We start from the raw sequence: 25000 nt of genomic DNA, 5'->3' as shown, positions 1-25000 counted from the left end.
AAAATATCTTCTTGATGAGGGTAGTATTCATGAGAAGCCTTCACAGGAGGACCTTTGGCATGCTTACTGCCCTACTTTCAAATTAATCCCGTGTCGGTATGACTGGTTCTGTGGATGCTTTTTATTCCTTTAGAGTATATAATTAGTTTTGATAAAATCATTCAGAATACCAAAGGTGCAGAGAGGAAAGCTGGAGGTTTTTCTTTGCAGGAAGGTATTCTGTTTCTGTAACAGATCTGTTTGTAAACAGCCACCCAGCTGACCTCTGCAGTCAACCTAGGCACTAATTTTAATGAAAATACAATTCTGTGGCGATCTAGCATATAGTATTTCTAGTCTGATTTAAATACAGTACGTTTGATTTGCTGGCAACTAACTGATCTGCTGTATTGTTCATTTACAGTTAACGTATACATTGTTGTACCCTCACAGTTTCTTGGAAGGGAAGAGTAAGATCGTTTTATTCAGCACCTTAGCGTAGTTGTCTGTAATGTATTCAAATGCGTACCAGTGTTAGTTCAGAAAACCAAAACTGAATGACACAGCAAGCGTAGCCGAGGCAGGTGTTGTACAAAGTTTAAAGCTATCTCTGTCAAATTCTTTCAGTGAGATCAGAACCTTTATGAGTCACTACGGCCCTGCTCTCGGAGCAAATTTCCATGTGGGCCTAATTACAGCAAGATTTTTGCTTTTCTGATGAGAGTAAATCACTGTGTTCTAACGGGTTGAGCCCCTTCACCCCCAACTTCATTTCATTTTTCCTTTTACAACTCTGGTCTTCTGAGCTGAAAAACCAGTCCGTTAACCCAATGAGCCAGCCAGGATGTCTGCCTGTTTTTTAAACTGTGAAAAATCATTTATTTTCAGAAGCCCAACGTTAGTGAAAAACATACCCACCAGCTTAGGCTATGGAGCAGCTCTTAATGCAAGCTTGCAGGTAAAAAATACTAAATTATTCTTTCTTTTCACACACTAGTTATATTCTTATGTGTGGCATATTTAATTTCCTGCTATACTTTGGTCTAGGATTACCTATATTTATGTTGATGTAGACCTGATGATCATTCTAAATACTTGGGTTTATCATCCAAGTAAGTTGTATTACCTAGCACTGCAAGAAGTACTAGTTCTTATTCATGCTACTTTTGATGTGAAGAAGCAAGAAGGACACCCTGTGGCAAAATCTGGAACACTCAGTTTTGCTGCAAATGTTAGATTGATAGAAGCTTTTGCAAATGCATGTGGATATGCATTAATATTTATCCAAGCTGTCATAAATGATTTCACATCATAGTGTTGGGGAACATGGTGCTCATGGCAAAAACTTTAAAGTTTAATTATAATATATAATTTTTATGCAGAAGAGGCAAATGTCAGGACTTTTTTATTTTGAGTTAAGTTCTGGTCATTTTTTAAAGTATAGCAGCTGTCTGCATTCTAAAGGAGCCATACATTGTGTGGAAGGGCATAGGGGTTAAGTGTAATTCAAAGTCAAAAAATGATGTAAAACTAGAAAGTGCTATGAATATCGGAACATAGTTAATAATGGAAAATAATGAAACCTGTGTAAGGGAAATAGTAAACCTGGAATACAGATGCTGTTATATTCAGAATGTGAAAATAATGGGAAAATGCACAAAATCCTTCTGACCACCTCTACAACTACCCAAAATGAGCTGCCTTGTATGTGTACGTTCATATGTGCATAAACATTTAGAAGTGATCTGTATAAGTACGGACTAATAATTTTATTTTTACTCTTCATTTTGCTAGGCTGCACTGGCAGAGAGTAGTTTACCATTGCTTAGTAACCCAGGATTGATAAATAACGCATCCAGTGGCTTACTGCAGGCAGTCCATGAAGATCTCAATGGTTCGCTGGATCACATTGACAGTAATGGAAATAGCAGTCCGGGCTGCTCTCCTCAGCCTCACATGTAAGTGCAGTTAGCATCCTCTCAGGAAAAAATGCCTTAGCCTAAGACACAATATTACTCAAAAGGGCTTTGAAACATGGTAAGTGGAACATCTGGAACTATATGTTTGAAACTAAACATTTATATTAAAGCATTTCAATAGATGAGTCTTCATTTAGTTTGTAGTAAGATTGGTGTACGTTTTTGGGGTTGGTTTTTTGTTGTTTTTTTTAAATATAAACCTCTTCAACTTGCTTGCAAGCATTGAATGTAATGGGAGGCTGATCTCTGTGGTCATTTTCACAGCCTGGTTTGTAAGGTATAGTCAGAATGTTCATGCTGGAATTAGTTGTAATTTTACCTATGAGTCTCTAAACCATTTATGAACTGTAGTAGAGATATTGCCCATTTATATAAACCGTAAAATGCAAAGTTTAACTGTTGCCCACAGTTTACATAGAAGCCAGTAAAGTGTAACTTTTTGCCTGTCGTATAAATCAGTGTAATTACATATTCAAGTTTAATTACTGGTGCGTCTGTATTGGCAAGGTTTATATGTTATATTTTATGCAAGACTACGATTCCTATTAATATTTAGCAGCTAACTATATCATTAATTACTCTAAAATCTTTCCCCTACCATCTTTTTAATGGAGCTGAGAGAGTGGAAGTATTAAAAATTGATGTATTGTGGATTTCAGAAATGTGTCTGAAGCTTTAGAAATGCCTGGCCTTAATCAGTGGTGTCAAACGTGGCAGTTTCTTGTTTACTAAATAGTAAAACATGTATCTTCGAGGTATTGTTTCCCAGGTTATTTATATAATAATTAGCAGTATGATATCTAAGCAGACTTAGATTTAAGTTTACTGTAGGATGATTTTTAATGTGTGTGTACAATTATGGTCTCTTTTTCTGTGTTCAAGGTAGCTGTTCTGATTTGCCTTTTTTCATTCCATTTTCTCTTTCACGTTTTTAATGTTCATTTTAATTTCTAGAGTGGGATATTTAGCAGTAACAGTAATTGAGACCAAACTCCCCTTTTACTTAGGCGCTAGTGTGTGGAGAATCCATTTTGCTCTGACCTTTTTTAGGGGAAATATTTTGCCGAGTTTTTCTTCTTTTGTTTGGCATGTTAATATATCTAAGATCACATAGAAATGTTTATTGTCATGCATTTAATTGTTTTATTGCACATTTATTCTACTTGCCTTTGAAAATAATACACTGTGAACATCCATGTATTTTATCAGGTTCCAAACCATTACTTTTTCAAAATGGAAAAATTTGTCTTTTGGAAGTGTCTTTAGATGTATTAAATAATACAAAAGAAGTAATAAAACTTGAAGTAGAAAGAACATGAATATATGCTCTTGAGAGTAACACTACTCTAAAACAAGTAAAGTGAGCAATCAGACAAAAGTTTTTATATCCCATGCTTTATGCTATCAACCATGCAGTGGGTAGCTTGAGGCCTTTTACTTTTAGCAGTTCTCCTGAGTATGCTAATGCTCTCTTCCTGTATAAAATGCCAAGACAATAAAACTTTAAAGAGCAAACAAGAGTTAGATCATGTGTGTTAAAAACAGCTACTTTACAGAAAAGAATGACACTTGCTATTAAAGTTGTTTTGTAAGTGTTTGGCAGATCTGTTTACATATCCTATGTACTGTCTGCCATTCCGCTGGATAAACTGAGATATCTGTGCATATGATTATGTAGATATGGCTACATTTATAGCTATGTTTATAGCTAAAATACTGCATATTGTAGCAATTCTTGCCTATAAAAAAAGGCAAATAACTTGAGTTACACCCTAACTCAAGATTCAGCCTTCCTCTCTCATTTGTATGATACGTAGTTTGTCAAAACAGGCAGTTTGGGGACTTGCCGTGGTGACTCTTTTGAAACTTGTGCCTACGTGTTGCTCAGTTCTTGACAGATTGAAGCAACAGAAGGAGAATGCCCTGAGGTACCACTGGAGAAAGAGGTTATGCTCATTCAGCCCTTGCACCAAATTTAGTGCAAGATTAGTGGGCTTCCGTGAGGCCATGAACTGTCAACCAAAAGATACGGGCTATGACTAGATACCTGCTCACTTGGGATATTTTGCCTTTTCCTTGCTGAGGGAGCCGAGAATATGAAAAAGGGAATGAATGCCATCTGCAAGGACAAGTCAAGGAAGGGAGAGGCTTGTGCAGGAGGCAGAGGACCAAGGAAGAGGAGAGGCCTCTTCCCTGCCTCCATGACCACGTTGACCAGGGTCCCTCGTTTTTGTTCAAGAGCGTGACTTAAGAAAATGAGAAAAGAACATAGGGAAAGCATGACAGAAGTCAAATAAGTAAGGAATATGGCAAACATTGAAGAGAAATTTTAAATTTTACATTACCTACACAGATTACGTAATCCCGTGGCAGGAGGGGGGTAATGAAAATTAGTTAATAAACTAGAAAAAAAATATATTTTACTGCCACAAGCATCCACTTACTTGTAGCTTCCTGGGAAGGTTCACCCAGGAAGTCTGGGCGTTTCTCCCCTAGAGAAGTGTTCTTGTGGGGGGTCATACTTACTGCACTCACCTATAAAGTCGGTGGCTCTGTTAATCTCCAAGTAGATTAAACCTCCATCTCCTGATTACCAGGAAAGCGTACTAGCCAGGAGATGGGGAATATGCTGAGCAATTACATTGCCTGCCATCTTGAAGCTGGCACGCAGCCAGGAGCAGTGGAGCGTGGTGTTAGGGAAAGAGGCAAGAGATTGTGTGCAATTTAGAGATCAGAGCATGCAGTTGGGAAGGGGCAGAGTTTGGATTCTAGACAAGCTTCCAGGGAGAGACATTTGTTTGGTATTAGAGCATCAGCAGGAAATACAAAGAGTCCCAGTGACTGTCAAAGCCAAGCATATCACTTAGGCATTTGGTTGTTAGAATTGTACTGAATATCATTTTATCAGATAAATATATGATAGGGGAACTTTTTTTTGGAATGTTCATATTAATTTTTTAGCATAAATTTATCTTTTTGTGTGTGTATGTACAGTGGTCAGTATTTCTGTGCTTTGAGCATGAGAACATTATCAGAGAAATTGATTTCTGTTACTGTAATACCTTAGCTACTCAGTGTCAGAAAGTGGGGAAATTATTCCAGTCTTTGGATTTGAACCTGATACTTCACATCTGGTTTTTGAAAGAGAGTAGCAAAAGCAGTTAGAGTCATCAACTCAGCCATCTGTGGACGGGTCTCTAACATAGGTGGGTGAGTCAGCTTACTTAGAAAATAGTCACTGTTCATTGACTAGAGAAAGGCAGTAGGTACATAACTTCAAGTAAATGTATAACATTTAAATGCTAGTTAAGTGCAGTGAATCCCAGCCATTGTATTTAGGGCAGTGGCAGTTTAAAAGCTTTACAGTTTTTGCCTTGGGTAATGATATCTAATCTGCTCCATTTCTTACTCTTCTTGAACACTTAAAAATACTGCACTAAGTTTTAGGTGATCAGTATAACCATGGCCTGGTAGTTGGGAAATCTCCTGTATTAATAATTATGTAAAGCATCTGAAATTTTATGCCTCATACCTCCCAGTTTGCATTCCCAGTCTGATGAAAGATGGTAATTCCATGATCCAGTACGCAGCATACCACTAATGGGATCTCAAACCCTAGGTTTACTTTCTGTGTTTCAGCAGTATTAAATCCAAGTTCTGTCTTTGATTGGTCTTTAAATCCAATTCCTGGTAGGTTGATATGGGCACTAAGTGCTCACTTGACATAAATTTTCACTGCGAAAATAAGTTACTTCTTGTGGGCATATATGTTCTGTTCAGAGTTCCAATTTTTTCTAATATCAGTTGTCAACAATCAACATCAGACAATTATCTTTTCATTTAAATCAGTACTTAAGACTGTTTCTTCCTTCATTTTTTGAACATGGACTACTGCTCCAAAATTCCTCGGGGTTTTAGCTGATAAGCAACACGTTTCAAAGTGACAAACACAACAGGAGGTATTTTATATACAAAAAATCATTATTTATGTAGAACTAGGTGCTGCTAATCTTGCATAATAATTGTACGTGGATTTAGTTGGAAGCTCCAGAGTACACACCTTTGGGGTATAAATCCAGACTTCTGAAGTAAAAAAAGAAAGCACAAGCATCTGAAAAAGTGCAACTAAAGCTGCATGATTGTGGGAAACTTTGGATCATCCCCAAAGAAACAACAACATTGGATAAGACATGCAATGATACCTAGGGGGACAATAATGACAATTCATGCATTAGTGATAACACAACTTCTTTTTAACTGGCATGTCATAGCCAGTATACTGCTGAAGAGTTTTGGAGGTATTTGAAAGTCAGTTCCTTCAGAGCCAATAAATTTAGATTCTTAAGTGAACATCGGGATCATAGTGAAATCAACTTTGTGCTATTATTTTTCCTGTCTCTGTTAAATGTTCAAGAGTTCTCACTCTCAGGGATGGAAATGAAGTTCAACTGTGTTTCTGGTCTGTGCATTTGTACTAGATTGATCGCACTTAAGTGATTATTGCAACTGGCACAGACCAGGGTGTTTTATCACAAGAACACTTAGTGCATCTCTTGTCCATGTGTTCGTATTTTGGCAAATGGATCATGCAAAATGCCTTTTTTATAAACTTAGGGGAAAAAGGTGAAATTTTAATCTGCAAAGCTGTTCATAGCAGTTGAGGAAACAAAAAGAAATTGGTCATCAGAAAACTCGGAAAATTGTAGACTGAGAAAATGTAGTCTCGCCATAGGAAACAATGGGGTCGTCATGCCATTCTGTTAAAACTCACTGCAGCTTATTTAATAAGGAGTGGGAAGAGTTAGCAAAGGAGATAGGGAAAGCAAATATCCTACTGATGAGGTTTTGTGGAAGGGGGCTGTCGTCATGGTTTTCTCCCTGCTCACGCTGTGTGAGAGTGTAGACTGAGGACAATGCAACTAATCTCTTATATTCTCAAATGACTTATGAAAATAATCTAGTTCCTAACAGCAAATCCAGAATCCTGGAGATAATGGATGTCATTCTAATTACTAGAATTTTAATTGATTGCTTTTTTAAAAAGTACATTGAAAACAAAAAATTTTTTGGAGTCACTTCTTAAATAGTGTATTCATATATCCTCATCTCATATATGACTCTTCATGTTCAGCTATTGTAGTGCTGTACTCGGTAAGATGGGAATTGTTTGAAGCCAAATGTCAAGACACATATATATCCCATGATCTTTAAAGCTGTTTCTAGAAAATGTTATGTTAGATTGTTGTAAAAAAGAATAACTTTTGGCCAAATGAACAAGAGTAAGAGTCAATCTGAGATGAATTAGAAAAATGAGCTTATCCAGTGCAGTCTTCGTCCTCAGTTCTGTCTGTGAAAAGGTGAGTTCCATCCGTCTGTGGTTTCAGTCACCTTTTCCTTTGTATTCTGCTGTCGTTCCCAACCTTACTTCTTTACCTTTCCCACTCTTGCCCTGACTGGATCATTTCTCTCTGCAGTTCTATCTGCATAATCATCAAACTTGTTTTATTTTTTTTTTAAATTTTTTATCTTTAAATTTTATTCCCAGAGGCAAATATGATTATTCTGCTCTAAGATCATTTACTTTTGAGGTGCTTCAGTTTGAAAGCATTCCATTGTCAGGTCGTTCCCCTATCTGATTATTCCAGTCCCCCACTGTTAAGCTTTCACACCACTTACAGTAGGTTACCTATCATTCCAGTTTTAATCCCTTTCATTCCCTTGTTTCTTTAACTTCATAATGTTCCAATCTCCTGTCTTTCCTTCTCTCCTTTTTTTTTTTTTTTTGTTATCATTGCATTGTCCCATTTCATGATCTCTTTGCATTTACCTTGGAGGCTTGTTCTGTTCTAGGAGACTGCTATGATCCAAGTTTTGTTCATTGTATAAGACTTGACATAGTGTATAAGAAAATAAACTCTTGAAACACATCAATTAACAGGGATATAACAAGCATTATTAAATAGGTGAGAAGCATGTAATTGAGCACATGAATGTGGTAGCAATTGCAGTATTTCTGGTTATCCTTGTTCATCAAAAATGTTTCACCTAATCACATGATATTTTAATGCCTGCATAATTTAATTTCACACATTTTTATTCATAAATCTAACATAAGGAAGATAATGGGGAAAGAGACTTTGTGACAACAATTGATTTTTATTTTTATATGAAAAGAAGAACAGCTAGGAAACAGGATCTTAAAGGTTATAGCTTTTGTCTGAGCGTATTCCCATTGAAAGAAGCTCTATTGTGAGAATATGCAGTGAAATAATTTTGGCTTTGTCTACTGCTGGAAAGCATCTGAAAGTGACAGGCAAGTCCAGCAATCCAACACTTTATGCCACTATTTTCTTAACATTTACAATTTATTTTGCCTTTACTGATTGTATGGATCATGTGATAGTAAACACTCTTGAGTTGTGACTGTGCCTCCCTACTTTCGTACAGAGCAACTTGCGTGTGGGTGCGAATGGAAAAATAAGCAGTGATGTTTTGATTAATAATAGTTTTCACCATTCCCATTGACATAACTTTTCACTTGAATATTTTCCTAAATGTTTATATTCTCCTTTTCTTTTTTATTTTGCATTACTTTACTTTTCAGTTCATTTGTCCTCTACATTTTCCTTCTGTTCATCAATTTTCTTATCTTTCAAGACTGATGTTCCAGTCCTTTATAATTTCCTCTTTAACTTCTTAAATGTTAGATGTCTTTCTTTGGATCAGAAGTTGCTGTTTCTTCTTTACATTATTCCAGCCCCAATTGTTGCTCTTCTATAGTACATTCCCAATGCTCTTGACAAAAAGATCACTCCAGAGATATAGTGCCTTCAGCTGAAAAGTGTCAGATCCCCATAGCATGGCTTGTAGAAGTTGGTAGGCTCCTGTGGGGTTTCACAGAATCTTTTTGGAAGCTTTCTTGCTGAAAACTTTGTGGTACTGCTGTCATGAATTCTCAATGTATAGGCAAGATATTTATGCTTTTCACATAACAGGTCTGTATAAGAAAAGGCAGCATCTTAAATATTGTTACAGACGTTAAAAATGTGAAGTTGTGCAACTAAATCTCTCTGCAGTGTGGTTGTGTAATCCTTAAATTTAGTTCATAGGAGATTTCTGTCTTTGTACAACACAAAAGCTGAGATGATAGTGCCATTAACGTATATTTCTAGAACTGCACATACAGTTATGAATTTTATCCACTTTTGTTGATTGCACTTGGATTTTGAGTAACTGTAATATTATGAGCCAAAATTTTTGGAAGTGGACTCTCTAGATATTTTTTTATAAATAAACTTGTCCAAAATGTGTCTTTACATTTACGTATCGTGTAAGCAGTTAGATAAAAACATACAATTATATCCAATTGGTAATGTTTATACCAGTAGCTTAAATTAGGGTACGTATATCCAAGCAAAGATTCATTGAAAAATATAGGACATTATGCTGAGGAAGTGTTATTATTTGACTATTATTTAGTCTTCAGAATTTGTAGGAAACTCTAGGCACTTTATGCATATTAAAAGACTAAAAAATTCAATGCTTTTTTTTTTTAAAAGAATTTATAGAAAGGCTTCATCTCAGGGTGAACCCCTGTGTGTAGGTCACATCAAAGTAATCAAATCTCAAGATGGCTAAAGATGTGATTATACCTGGTAAAGTCCATATACAAAAGCAGTGTTCACAATCTTCTGGCAACGTGCAGTTGGGAAAATGCACTCTTGGCATTTAACAGCAGTCTGTTTAGAATTTAGATTTAGAACAGTGCTGGGAATGCATATGAGTAGTACAGACCCTGATGGAGTCCCTGTTAGGGTTATAACTGCAGGTATTCCAGTGGTTTTCTCCAACTAAACAACAGTATTAAAAGTGTATCTTAAATTAGGCTGAACAAATCCAGTAGTCTTCCTCCTTTACCTAGACTTACCAAGTTCATTTGTTCCACTGTACCCATTAATAGAGGTTTAATGATGTTGCAGAGCCTTTGTATGATCGTGGCCTCTCACTAACCCTTTTCAAAGACTTCCATAAGCTTCTGATTGAGATGGATAAGGGGAAATGTTTCTTTGATGCAGTATTATGCTGTGATAGTAGTACTCTGGGTAATTAGGGGCTTCCCCCAACTTGATTTTTATTTTTCTTTATGTTTCCCCTCCTTTTCTTCATTCCTTGCAAATTTGGCATTATCAGACATCATAGCTGAAAAATGTTCTCAGAGCTTTTATCTCCTCTTGTTCTAAGAACACAGGAAATGAGAGTCATGTTGTGGGCACCTCTGTCATACAATTCCTCTCCTAAAATTATCGTAGTCCATCTCAAATTTGAAAGCCACTGCGGAACTTCATTCCTTTGATGATTATAAGCCACATTCCAATTTCCAGGCTAAATATATTCCAATTTAGTTTCACTGATATATGTCCTAGCTTACATAGTCTTTCTTACTCTTCCTCTTTGTTTCTCAAATGTGTTCTAGAGAGCACACTGTGAACTTCGAATACTCATTTTGGTAGACCAAACAGGCTCTTTCTGATACAGCAAACTGCCCATTCTCCCCATCTTTCTAGTAGCTATTCCATAAAACTACTCTGGATTTATTTTCATGTGCAGGTGTTAACAGTTTTTTGAAGCATTCCAGATGTAGACATATATAATGTGTTTCTTCCTTTTCTCTTTCTTATGGGGAAAAAACATATTTTAGCTAAATTCAGCTAAACTGTTGTAGTTTATTTTTATAGTACGGTATTAAAGGATGGACTGAGGGCCTTGTTGTGATAAGTGCTGTACAAAGCCAAAACAAAAAGGATTTTCAAATCCCTGCCCCAAACTCTTGCAGTCTTTAGTTAGTAATTGAATTGTTTAATTTTTGAGAAGTGTCTTCAGATGTAGTTTGAAGGGAAGCTGTATTTTACTTACACTACTGTCCCCATGTAGAATAGCACCAGGCTTTGTTCAGAGAAGTGTTTGACACAATGCCAGCTGGCATTAGACTGCCCTATAGGTACATTAAACCAAAAGGTAAACCATGACTGGTAGCAGTGAAATACCTTGAGATGAGCACCCATCAAGTAGTGTTCTGTTACTATGCACGCCCTTTTATTCATGGCATCATGAAAGAAATAATTATGCTTTTGTATCCATCTGGAGTTACTGGAATTACAATTTAAAACATGAATTTTTTTGTTTTGTAGCTAGACATTTACAGAAGTAGTAACTAACAATGTATTGCCCTGAATATATTTCGTTCAGCTGGAATATACTGCCCTGTGAAGCAAGAGTCTGCGTTAAGCACAGGCCAAAGTATGCGGTGAAGAGACAGGATATGTTAACCTAGGCTCTGTGATATCCCCGATACGTCCTAATTAGCTCAGTCTGCAGGCAGACTATATTTGTGTTTTCTTGCAGTGAAAAAAACAAAATAAAAGATCAATGCTCCAAGAAACTTAGCGTATGAAAAGGAAATACTTTGGTAGCACCCTGCTGAAAATTTTGAAACTTACCCATCAAGCATACCTATCAATCAGCGTTTTCAGTGAAGACAGTTCCAGAAGAAAAAAATGTACCATGCCTAGGTGTAAGTGTAATGCTATTTAATCCCTTGCTGCTACATTAGAACAAAATGTTTAGGTGCCACTGTGGACAAACGTTGATGATTAGCTTATAAAATCTCATAAAAGTGTGCTGGAAGTGTTAGTAAAAGGATATTATTTTCAGCCTTTTTGTCCCACTCTATCTGATCAGCTCTATGTTTTCCAAGATAGCAGAGTTTTACTGATGTAAAAGTTTTCAACAGAAATAGAAAAACAATTTTGTATAGCCTGTATTTGTATGAAGATGTATAAAAACCACACATAGTACCGTCCAAATTCTCGCTCAGCTTTTTCTGGATCATTGAATACCTTTCCAGATTTTGCACAGAGAACATTTGCCTGCTCTAACCCACAACTAACACTGAGATATTTAGTTGTTCCTGCTACGTTTCTGTGTAACTGGTACACTTTTTAAAACTTCCCAACCATTAGATACTACAGAGCCTGCCAGATCCACAGCCTCTTTTCTTAAACTTTGCTGTTTTCAGGCTTGGTCTTTTTCGATGGTTCTTCAACAACCCCCAGAATATTCAGACACTCAAATCTCTAGTACTTTGTCATTTTCCTTTGAATTTTTACATTAAAAATTTCTGTGCTCTTTTTCCCTAATCCTCTTCTTTGTTTAGGTTGTTAACTTTTGACATTTGAACTAGATACAGTTGACGGTTTGAAAGACTTGAGAGGCCTGTGCCCTAAGCTAATTTCTAGTCAAGTTTCTACTTTTTTGTGGCTCTGTCACAGAGAAAATACATTTATTTAGATACCAAAGGGAGCAAGCCAATGTCAAGGATGGGAATTTTAGTAAGACTCGTTAGAATCAGAAAATCTATGTTAATGTCATCTTCTTAATCAGAACTTGATTCCTAAAAATTTTGATCCTGTAAGAAGGGCTAATTTTGCATAAGTTTTGAGCCTCATTTGCTATTTAAAGAAAATATATTGTTAATATGTTGGTTTTCCAGAAAGATCCTTTCTTTATCTACAGTTCAAAGATTTTATCTGATTGTTTTTGTAGTAGGTATTATTAACTTTCATAGCTGATAATATATCAATGCAGATAGGGTATCCTTATTTACTGTCTTGGCATTTTCTTGCCAAGTTTTTTTAAAAATCAACACAAAAAACCAACAAAACAAAACAAAAACCAGCATGAAGACCTAGTCAATTTAATTATCAGTTTCATCATCTAAGGAAAAAATCTCTATGTTTTCATGACCCATTTTTAATCAACAATTTTTTTTTTTATTGTTAAAGGGTAATGAAATTGTCATGTGGGTATCAACAAATCTGTCAATTTATTCTCTAGATATTTCTCTGTACAATATTTATTTCTTTGTACAAAGCTAAAAGGAAGAGGAGGACGTGTTGGTTGTTGGGTTGGGTTTTTTTTTTATTTTCAACATTTTTTCAACTTAGAGTTATTACTATAAAGCTAAAATTCTTCAAAAAACTTGTTTTGCATGTTTTCCTTTTCATTCTGATTTGCCACCAATGTCCATTTTCAAACTTTGCTCAGAGTAGAAACTGCAAGTTTTAGCTGTCCCTAATTTAAAGTGAACGAGTTTGTATTTTGATGTGCTTGGGCAAGGCCGAACTGGTAGGGCAAGTAGCACCAAACACTATCTCCAGCCACTTTAGGAACAAATGTATTGTGTATTTTGTAGATAAGCAGCACAAAATCATCCCTGTGTTGGGAGATGCCTATGGTAGAGAAAGGAAAAAGGAGAGGTTTGCTCCTAATCTCCATGAATTAATGGCTGTCTGGCTTCTGCAGTGTGAGGGTCAATATCTGTTAAAACATTTTCCTGTAGAGTAATGGCAGATGGCATCTCAAAATTATTGATTACTTACATATTTTAATTGTGTTAAAATAGTTAATAAATTAAAAAAACACAGCTCATTAGCTGTGTAACTTACTGAGGATTTTAAAAACTTTTCTTTAGCAGTAGCTCTTTGTATTGTTAGAAGAAATTAGTAGTGAGTTAACTGTAGTGATAAAATGATCATAAATATGCTATATTAAATTGGGTGACCCTTAAGTATGAGTAAGGTGAACATTTGATTTTTCCTATGTTTTGCTTGTTTCCATATTCCTAGTGTATCACTATTACTTATCTCCAGGCTGCTGCTACTCTCGTGTTGACTTCATTGGCAGCTAAATATAATCAGTTCAAAGTATTCCTATAATTTTTAATGTTTCCTCCTACAGATGTATTTACCATGCCATAGGTCACTTCTGTTGTTGTTTTCTGGATTCTGCTATATTGTTTTTGAGATGAGTGATTAACAGCTAAAAGTTAGTCAAGTACATTGAACATATGACTTGAAGTGAGGGCCTACTATAAATAAACGTGTTTTATATTATTGTCACTGTCATTATTGTCTCCTACTTAGTCTAACGTACTGTGTTTGACTTCTTAAGCAGAGGCACCATTGAAGGATTTGGAATAACATATTTCCCAAGTGGTTACAGCAGATAAATGTATATGGGTAGTTTATTTTCTTCCTTTTATTTGTCAACAGTAAATTGATCTGCCATGGATTGTCAGCTTTGGGTTTTTTTTTTTTCACATTTTTACATACGACTAATCTAAATATATTGTGTTGTTACCTCTGTTTATATCTTCTTCTGGGGTATTCATAATTATATTCAAAGTAGAAATCAAATGTAGGATCTTAGAGAATTCTCGCTGTTAACGTACCTCCATGTTGTGAAATAATCTTTTGTTCTTCCTTCATGTAACTGGTTTTATTACTGGCAAATCTTTACGTCTAATTTTAGTATGAGTTAGATTTTTTGAAGTTTCTCACAGGAATTTGTTATTCCACCTCATTTGTCTAGTAGAAAAATACATGGTTCACTCTGTGTATCACCTTTGGTTATTCCCCCTTTTCCCCAAGCGTTCTGTCAGATGCATTGCGTATTTCACTTACATCTTCTGCTGTGAATAAACTTCACAAGTGAAATCATGGCCCTAATGAAGTCAAGGGGAATTTTGCCATTGACTTAAATGAGATCTGGATTTCATCCCAGGAAACCATTTGTCTTCATGTCTTTGGCTTTCCCTCATTTCTTATTCTGCCTTCAGTCACTCCTAATCACTCCTAATCTCCATCTGATATTTCTCGTGACTGCTTACAGCCCTATTTCTCAATTTTAGTTCATTAAAATCTTTTTTTTCCAGATAAGACAAGGAGTCCTCCCAGATCTGAAATCCTTTTATTAGATCTTTGAAAATTTGTACAGTCTTAGTAGTCTACAACACTAGCAAAATTGCTAATATTGAAATCCAGAACCTTTTTATCTGTGCAAATACAAGCAAGAAAATATTTTCTTAGTTGTGGCAGGACTAATTGGGAATGCCCTGTTAACCAATAAGCTTCTAAGGGATTTTTAAAAAGGTTTGGGGTTTTTCTTCTGTTAATAAAAGTGTAATGTCTTAATATTTTCTGCTATCTGTATTCCCCTAAAATCCAAGAGATAGAGATAAAACCACCTTTTCTTTTAGGATTTTTGACATTAAACTGCCTTCTTAATCCTTTGTACCTCCTTTTCAGATGCTCTATATAGCTTGTGACATATTCTTCTCTTTAAAATAGCATCATGTGTTCACTTAATTCAGATTTTCAGATAACAATGAGTATCTGCCTGCTGTCCCCTTCCCCTCTGTTATTAGAGATACATAGGCACTCAGAGTAGCTTTCCTCTGCCATGTTCATGCTAGATCTTCACATCCAATTAATAATTGTTCTTACCTTTTATTCTGGTCTTCCATTGCAATACCTGGGTATACTGTCATTTCTCCTGGGACATAAGAATATGCTGGGACCTGTCCTGTTTAACATCTTTATTGATGTCCTGGAGGATGGACCTCTTTCTCATCAGGTTTGCAGATGACATCAAATTCGGGGCAACAGTTGATATGCATAAGGGTAGATTGCCATTCAGAGGACCCGCATGGGCTAAAGGACTGGGCCAGGAGGAACTTTATGAAATGCCATGCCCTGCGCTGAGGAAGGAAGGTCCCCTTGCAATGATGCAGACGAGGATGGCCCGGCTGGGGAGCTGCTTTGCTGAGAAGGCGCTGGAGGTATTGGCAGAGAGCGAGGTGAGCAGGAGCCAGCAGCGTGCCCCGGCGGCTGAGGAGGTCAGCGGTGTCCTGGGCTGTATTAAGCACGGCAGAGGGTCAAGAGATTGAGGGAAATGATTATCCCCCCCTTATCAGTACTCATTAGACCACACCTGGAATACTGTGTCCAGTTTTGGCACCTCAAATATAAAAGATACAGCAGTAAACTGGAGCGAGTTGGTGAAAAGGCCACCAAGATGGTCGGAAGCAGGAGGAATTGCCCTGTGAGGAGAGGCTGAGGGAGCTGAGCTTGATCAGCCAGAAGAGGCGGCTTTGAGGGACCTGACCCTCAGTACCGACGGGGAGATTAGCAAGAAGACAGAGCCGGGCTCTCCACTGTGGTGGTAGGCTGAGAGACAGTGGGCGTTAAGTTAAAATGAGAGATTCAGACTGGGTATAGAGAACTCTTTGCTCATGAGGACAGTCAGGCAGTGAGTGGGGTGGTTGCCAAGGAAGTTGTATAGTCTACATCCTTGGAGGTTTTCAAGACCCAACTGGGTAAAACCCTGAGCAACCTGGTCTGACCTTGTAGCTGTCCCTACTTTGGCCAGGACGTTGACCTAGAGATCTCCTGAGGCCCCTTTGACCTGAATTATCCTGTGATCCTAGAGTGTGTTTCCATAAAGACAACACAATGAGAGAGTGAGCAGAAGCAACCTAGCTTTTTCGCAACCAAGCTCAAGGAGAAAGATGCTCTGGATTTTGTTTTACAGAGACCAGTGAAGTCATATCAGGTGCTCACTGAAGGGATGGATCTTACAAATAACATATAGCAACAGCTGAGTTTACATCTTTTTAAGGTATCACAAAAGAAAAATTGTGTTTACAAGATCAGGTTTGTGCAGTTGGTAACAATGGGGTTTGTGTTGGGTTTTTTTTTTTCTTCTCTGAGGGCCTCACCTTTTATCTTAAAATAATTGAAGGGAAGGCATGAAGAACACTAGCTTCTTTTACAGTGACTGATAAAATTTTATTAACACCTATTATAAATAGGAAAGCAAGTCTCTAGTCTTGGAGGTTGGAAAAGCAATAATAGGCTTGCACATTCTTACTTGCTCCTACACCTTCCTTGATGCGCCAGAGGCACTTTGTGACCATTGATCATTAATTCCATCTTACACCATCTCCTCTAGTGATGAACTAAAGACGACAAACTTTAGTGGCCTAATTAATTATTCCAGGGCACTCTTATCTCCTGTCAGAGTCTGCAGCAGTGCCTGCCAGCTAGGGCTGTTGCCTCTACTTTCCATCACCAAGTCAGTGCAACTCCCAACTCCACCATGGTAGATTTGAAATCCTTGGTGATGGATAAGATGATAGATATGATAAGAAGTGTATTTGAAGGTATTTTTTGTACTTCAGTGTTGCATTTGAGAGAAGAAGAGGTTGCTACTTCCCTTTTTTTTTTTTCTCAGCATGGCTTTTAGAAGGCCCAGGGTGGAAGGGTGTAATTTGAAAGTGGCAGGTTGACAAAGCGCATCCAGAAACGCCCCCATTGAGGAGCAGTGCTTGTATAGGCATCACATCTCCAGTCGTCTTCCACCAGGATGGTGCAGCTTCACTCTCTCCTTAGTGAAATGAGATGGCGCACCCTCAGCTGTGACAGTAGGACCTTCCTCTCTTTCTTGCTTGAAGCTAGAGATTTGCATATAGGCATTATTTATCTAGAAATAATAGCACTTCTTCAGCATTTCAGTGTAGGTGATAAATACATGGGGGAAGTGATTCCTGATGTTCAAGGAAAAATAATAATGGATTCCGTGACAGTTGTAGCATTACTGAATTTGTATTTAATTACTTGTCTAATACTCTTTCTTCCCCTTCTCAATATTTGGATTAGTATCTCCCTAAATGGCTGTACATATTCACGTCAATAAACAGTTCACTTCTAGTTAAGAAAATTAATAAACTTTTTATAATAGCGTGAAATTGTAAAGAAACAAAGTAATAGAATTAGATATCTTGAAAATACTGTAGGATTTGAGGATTTGCCTCCATTTGCCTACCAAAGCATAAATATAAAAATTCTAGATCTGAAACAGTGGATTGGAAAGGAGAGCTTTTCTTTTTAAACTGCTATAGGATATCCTACAGACCTAGAGCTGTACTGGCAAGATGAGATACAGTTCTTCCTGAGGAAATACTAGTCCAGATCTACTAGAAAAAAGAAAAAAAAAAAGGGAAAACAACCCAACAAAGAAACAAGTCAGTTACTACTCTGTAATATAGTGATTATAATTTTACCAAATAATATTTGGTGAAAAATATTTTCATAGAAAAGTGTAACAGAAGTCACAGCTTTAAAAATATTAAGTCAGAGAGAAATAGAAGTTGTAAATAATATGTGTTCCAACAGGTTAAACTAGCAAAATATTTTATATAATGTTAGATGTTATCACAAAAAAAAGTCTTTAGAAAGTCAAGACACTTCAGATAGAAATAAAGATTAAAAATGTTCTTCAAACACTTCAGATGTACAGAAGGAATTAGTTTGGCCACAGTATTCTTTGTGCTTTTGTAGCTTACTTTTTGAGATGGATCCAAAAATTTTCAGACTTCCACAGTTTGAAGAATTTTGTAGCTGTGGATCTTTTTAATATTTTCTCCCAAAGTATACACGGAACACTTTGTGTAGCTGAATCAAAATTGCACATGTACTTTAGGATGCCTGTAGCACAAAAGAATTGAGGACAGTCTGGGTAATAAGTAAAAATGTAAATAAAAATTGCAGATGTCTAACATTAAAAGTTACACTGGAAATGTGGACTTCTATAAAAGATATTGTGTTACACAAATATAATGTTCTGTTTTGTTCTTTTCATATACTGAAGCATGGTCAATGTAATGGAAGTAAAGATAGTGGAGAAATAGTACAGTTGGAAGAATATCTGCAGACAACCAATTGGTTTTGAAGATGTAATGTTTGTGGGCTTAAGGCTTTCTACAGAACTGTGAGGAAGAATGGGTCAAACTGTACATCATTTGTTTTGGGAAATGGTGGAAGTTGATTGGCAGCTACCAAGTTTTGTTTTGGTTTATTTAACTTTTAAAAATCTTTATTAATTTAACAGGCAAACAAAATCTTAAAAGAAATAATCAACATAGGCTGTCATACCACGTATGGCTTAAAAATCTTTCAGTCCCAAAGATTCCCTTGGGAAAACTTTCTTCAGCTAAGTTCCAGAAAATTCATCATCTTTATATACTTCTACATGAAGTCACTAGGAAAGCTAGTGAGTCAATAGTATCAAAATTAGCCTCATAGAAAATAAGCCTGGGAGGGACTTCAAGACATGATCTAATTTGTTGCCCTTTGTGCCTTTGAATACCAAAGTGAAAAACTCTGTAGGGTTACTAGGTGCCTAAGTCACCATAGCAATGCAAAATACTTTCAGCTGCAACCCAGCCAAAAAAAAAAAAAAAATAAAATCACCCTTTCAAATCAATCTTTCAAGATTTCAGACTGATTATTGCACCCCCTGTGTGCACTGCAAGATTTAAAAAAAATTACGTGACTTGCTGCAAACCATACACTTGGCTACAAAGCTCACAGTAAGCACATTGACCTAGGCAGCTTTTCTCTCTCAACATCTACCCCCTCTTCACTACAAAGCCAAAAGCAAAGTCTTTTCAGTGTCAGTCATTACATTGACTTAAGTGTCTGAGAGACTGCATCTCTCTCAATCATGATGTCCCACAGCACTTTCCCTTAAATGATTTTAGCAGAACATTAAAGATTTTGGGTGGGTATGGGCAACAATGTTTAGAGGACCCAGATCTAAATGGCAGTTTGTTCCACTGGGAATCCTGGATGGTTGTGGCACTTCCCTGGTGACTTTCAGAATTAAACACCAAACCCCTTGCATTTTTTTTTTCCTTTTTTACATATACAAATGAGAAATTAACTAATTCTTTTTTTCCTTCCCTAGAATTGGATGAAAGAAATACAGGGAAACTTAAATTGTTACATCTCTGGTTTGGAAGAAGGGAAGGGTCTCTGTCGTAACTCAGTGCTGATGGTTATAAAAGGCATTGTCTGACTCTGTATTTTTTCCAAAGAAAAGTATTTTCTATTCAAAGCCTGGAATAAGCACTATTTCTACTAATCAAATCCAAACCTTGCTTATTGTAATTATTTATATTTTGTTGTTCTGTGTTCTCATTGCTGTTTTCCTGGATTTGGTATCCCCTTATATTAAAGCTGATGTGACGTGAAACCTCTGTAGAAAACATGCTATCCATAATTGAGAATATTTTATCAAGTATCTTTTCTCCTTGTTGACACCAGCTCAACTCAGTTTAATTAAGAAATCATGTACTTGGTTATAGGATCTGGTTGTTTTCTTGTCAGCAACAGCACACGTTCTAATGTTTAAAAGTTGAATGTAACACTTGTTTTGTTGCTGTTGCCTAGAATTTAGCAGGATCTTAGTAGCTATTATACTAAACAAGTTTTCCCAAGGCAGGATCAGGCTTATCTTGTGCAAAACTCGGAAGACAAGTTCACCTTGTATCAAACAAGTTGTTGTAAGCTTTGGGAATTTGGCTCCATCTCTAAATATTTGGAAGTTACTTTATACATTCCTTCCTAGTATATATTTATCCTTCAGCTGCCTGTCCTGTTATCTTTCTTTTTCCTTTGAAGCCTCAGAGCTCTTCTCCAGCAGCCTACAAACAGTCTTCATGAGGCCTCTCTAAGTGTCCAGCAAGTGTTACCTGTCTCTTGGCACCTAGCAGTCGTTCCAGTTAAATGTTATAAATAATGATGTCTTTAAGGATATAGTATACATTTGAGAACATGAGAATGTGAAGCTGCAGTTTGCCAGTTGCAGGAGTGGGAGAAAAATCTCCATGTAAAACTGTAAAGCATGTGGAAAAATGAATGTTTGAGGCAGACGCAGAGACGGAGGAACTTCATGTCCTGTGATGTATGAGCAAGGAAGACGTAATGTATTGAGCAGGCAGCTCTGCAAGTTACTAGAATCCTTCTTTTATATTACAAAGTTCTCTCAAAGAGTTTCATTTTGAAAGTGCTGGGGTACAAGGAAAATTTTCTTTTATAACAGTAGATCCACCATTTGTAAAGAAGGTGATCCATGGAAATAAGTATGTTCCTTTGTTTATAACTTTACCAAAAAGTTCTTTGAAATAATTTAGCATTGCCATACTTTATCTTTGCTGCTGCTGCAGGCATCTCCTCACCTTCTGTTTGTTACACTGCCTTGTTAGTCCTGAGCTCAGGTAGAGGTGTAGCTTGCCAGCACTTGTTCAATAGGAGACAGCCATTTTGATGAGGACATTTGGACATGATGTAGTAATAATACTTGCTAAGAGATCATCAGACCTTTATTCTACCAGAGTTACCAATGACTGAACTTAATTCTCACAGATGTGTGTCTAACCTCTTCATAAAGGCCTCCAAGGATGGGGACTGCAAGGCTCCCCAAGCTACCTGATCCAGTAGTTCACTGTCTGTACTAATTTTTAACTCCAGCATCTGACCTGTTGCTCTTTCCGTAACCTAAGACACCGTTCTTTCAGCCTTTCTTCATATAACAGGGTTTTCTAAACCTCTACCTGGATTTTCTCAAGTTGCCACATATTTGAAATCTCATCATCTTCACCAATGTGCTTGCATTACCTCCCATCTTGTTGACATATGCGAAGTTAATAAACATGCTCTCTAGTCTGTCTTCTATATCATTAATAAAAAATACTGACTAGTTCTGAACCCAGGACTGGTCCATCAAGGAACCATACTAATCTTTGTTAAAATACAGATTCCAATTATGTAGTAGATAAGTTTTGATCAGAAGTCAGAAATCACTAGGCTATGACCTGTTGTTAGGATTTATTTGAATAGCATGTTTATTAATAAAAAGACATGGCATATATAAATATTCCTTCAGAATTTATGTTTAAATACTCAGCACTTCACATGGGAATTTGTCCTTAGTACACTGCTCCCATTGTATAACAAAATGGTAGTGTAGAATTTTGCAAATAAATACATTTAAATATATATCGATCTATTGAAACACACGGACACATACATATTTTCGTATTAGTTACAAATACCAATCTGAATATTTTGTTTTCTGTGTACAATAAATGTCTTGGATATACCGTACCATACTGAAAGTCTTCAAGGTAAGAATGTATTCAGCAACTTAAAAGGTGGGTGTTCAAATCTTGTTTTGCTTATGGAAAAGAAAAAAAAAAGAGGGTTGATTTTCCTATATATTTTGTATAGTTGATTCGTCCTCAAAACGTACATAAAATACTATAAATGTAAGATCCTTTACATCTCTAACCAACATGCTTCAAGTTTGCTTTTCAACCTTTGATTTCAAAAAACAAACTCTATAGAGTTGAGAGAAATGTTAGTTTCAAAAGCCTATGTGTTATTCCTTGTGCTTACACTTCCAGAAAGAGTTGTTTGTATGGCAGTGTTTGCTATGAGCTGTACTCTTAAGCTGCTGACAGAAAAGTCTATGAAATTTATTTTTGCGTGGACAACTGAACTGCTTGGGTTTGGTCTTGATTTACTGTTGATCTGGACGAAAGTATAGTTGACAAAAATGGAAATTTTGTATTCTGATTAGTCTTCTAAGCTATTAATTCTTCCACAGATTACTTATTAAAATAATCTTTGAACTGTCCTTCCAAAAAAGAGGTCCTCAATACTAAAAAATTACAGCACAAGAGGAACTAGTATCTTAATGTGTGGTACATTTTTAATGGATATTTCTTGTTATCCTCCCTGTTTGTACAGTGGCTGCACTCCAACCACAGAAATGTAATAAAAACAACCTGGACACCACCCTTAAAGGAACTGAACTCATTTGGTAAAAAAAAAAAAAAAGTTCTGTAGTCAGAATTTTTTAAGCATGGAAAGAAAAGCATAGCAACGAATCATAAAATGGTTTGGGATGGAAGGAACACTTAAAGATCATCTAGTTCAACCCCCGTGCCATAAGCAGGGATATTCTTCATTAGATTATGTTGCTGAAAGCCCCATCCAACCTGACTTCAAACACTTCCACTGATGGGGCATCCACAACTTCTCTGGGCAACCTGCTCCAGTGTTTTACCACCCTCCTTGTAAAAGATTTCTTCCTTATATCCAATCTAAACCTAAACTCCTCAAGCTTAAAGATGTTGCCCCTTTTTCTGTCACTACAGGCCTTGGTAAAAAGTCTCCATCTTTCTTACAAGCCCCCTTTAAGTACTGAAAGGCTACAGTAGGTTCTCCCAAGAGCCTTCTCTTCTCCAGGCTGGACAACTCTGGCTCTCTCAGCCTTTCTTCATAGGAGAGGTGTTCCAACCCTCTGACTGTTTCTGTGGCCTCCTCTGGAGCCGCTCTAGTAGGTCCAAGTCTGTCTTCTACTGGGAACCTCAGAGCTGGACGCAGTACTGCAGGTGGGGTCTCATGAGAGTGGAGTGGAGGGGCAGAATCACCTCCCTCGACCTGCTGGCCACGCTGCTTTTGATGCAGCCCAGGATACGACTAGCTTTCTGGGCTGCGAGCGCACATTGCTGATGCCCATCTAATTTTTCATCCACCAGTATCCCCAGGTCCTTCTCTGCAGGGCTGCTCTCAATCCCTTCATCCCCCAGTCTGTACCGATTTTGACTATTGAGGTTCGCCCTGACCCAGGTGCAGGACCTTGCACTGGGCCTTGTTGAACCTCTTGAGGTTCACCTGGGCCTCCTCCTCCAGTCTGTCAGGGTCCCCCTGGGTGACATCCCTTCCCTCCACTGAATCAACCGCCCCACTCAGCTTGGTGTCGTCGGCAAACTTGCCGAGGTACACTAAATCCCACTGGCTGTGTCATTGGTGAAGATACTAAATAACATTGGTCCCAGTACGGCCCCTCAAGGGACACCACGGATGAAGCAATATGCTCAGTATACCAGTACACAAAATGCAATTTATTGGGAGCAACGTAGGGGACAGAATATTGTAATAACAGTGTTATGGCATCTGGAAGTGATTAATGTAGTATTATATCATGATTAAAAATATTGAAGACTTCCATCAAAAAATTAGTCACAATTCTGAAGAAAATATCTGAAATTGGAAGCTTAAATGGACTTCAGAAGGTCTCTTCAATGCTAGAAATGTTTGAAAAAAGATACTAAATGAAAAACCCAACCTTATTAAAGGTCCCTTAAATCTCAAGGCACACAGTTATTTGTGCTGCCTTAAAAGGGATGAATGGGTTTTCTCCCCCTTTCAGAAGACACTGTTCAAATGTTTTTCAGCGATAAAAGTAATTTCTAAATGACCCTGCATTCCCTTGCAACATATCTCCCAAACAAATAAGAACAAATACAGTTAAATTTAGATGGAGACCGAAGCACCTTGTTGCCTGTGGGTCCTAATAGTTGTATTCAAATTCAGTAAAGTCTACGCTGAGGTAGATACTGCCTGACCTCAGCTCACCCTGGGGTGTTCCAAACCTCAGGTGTCTGCTAGAAACATCGCAACAGTGAGACATAAGAGATTAGGCTCAATTTCCATTTTTAATCTTTACAGCAGGGTTAACTTTGCAAGGAGAATCAGGCAGTATGTCTTGTTCTCTATTATTTTATCAATTACTGTGTAGTGGCATGTTGGATACTAACCCAGATAGTAATCCAGTAATCCTTGGATAGTAATCTTTATTTTGTATTCTAGCTATAAGGAAGTCATGTGTTGTAGCTGACTGCTAAATATGTGTTTAGTATATTTTGTATACTCTATTTGTGAGGCAGAACATATATAAAATGGTTTTCCCTTATTTCCTTTTGTAAATAAGAATTTTACTGCGTTTATATCTACTGTAACCAAAAGAGCTGGCTTTTATGTTTTATTCGCTTTTGTAAATTCAATTAAATTTTTTTCAGCTTATTGTTCTAGCAGTGAAAATTAAAGCTATTCTGCTTTAATTCAAAGCAAACTGTATATATTTATCCAATGAATACTTAGAAAAACAACATGGGTAAAAAAGGTGCTAATAAGGTATTGAATAAAATAGATTTGTTTTAGCAAGAATCTAAAGATAGTTGATCCTTACTTTGCCTGCCTAAGTAAAAATCAGATGCTCTTAGTGCATCCTGTAGGTATCAAATTCAGAATTTAATCCAGATGGATTCATGCCTTTTTTCCTTCTTAACCCATGCATCTGTGAACATGTATACACAGACATTGTTACAAAATTGAGAAAGTACATATTAAAACTTCAGAAGCTTGTCATACTAACCTTTACAAAATTCCTTACCAAGGAAGGAAGTATGTCTGATACTGTTATTAATTCCTATTATATAGATTGGTTACGTA

General features: G+C 36.9%; 1 protein-coding gene across 9 annotated transcripts in view; it reads left to right on the top strand.

The window, feature by feature from the left end:
- Positions 1 to 25000, top strand: part of FOXP2 (forkhead box P2) — a 435423-nt gene that overhangs the window by 402887 nt on the left and 7536 nt on the right. For all 9 annotated transcript variants that reach the window (XM_069802110.1, XM_069802108.1, XM_069802113.1 and 6 more), the window contains 2 exons: positions 868 to 937; positions 1774 to 1937. In XM_069802110.1, coding sequence (XP_069658211.1) covers positions 868 to 937; positions 1774 to 1937 — 234 coding nt within the window. The remainder of the gene's footprint in view (positions 1 to 867; positions 938 to 1773; positions 1938 to 25000) is intronic.

Source organism: Haliaeetus albicilla, chromosome 14, assembly GCF_947461875.1.
Source record: "Haliaeetus albicilla chromosome 14, bHalAlb1.1, whole genome shotgun sequence".
NCBI classification, from domain to species: Eukaryota; Metazoa; Chordata; class Aves; order Accipitriformes; family Accipitridae; genus Haliaeetus; species Haliaeetus albicilla.
The sequence above is the reverse complement of the archived record's forward strand: the minus strand, read 5'-3'. Positions and strand labels throughout refer to the sequence as shown.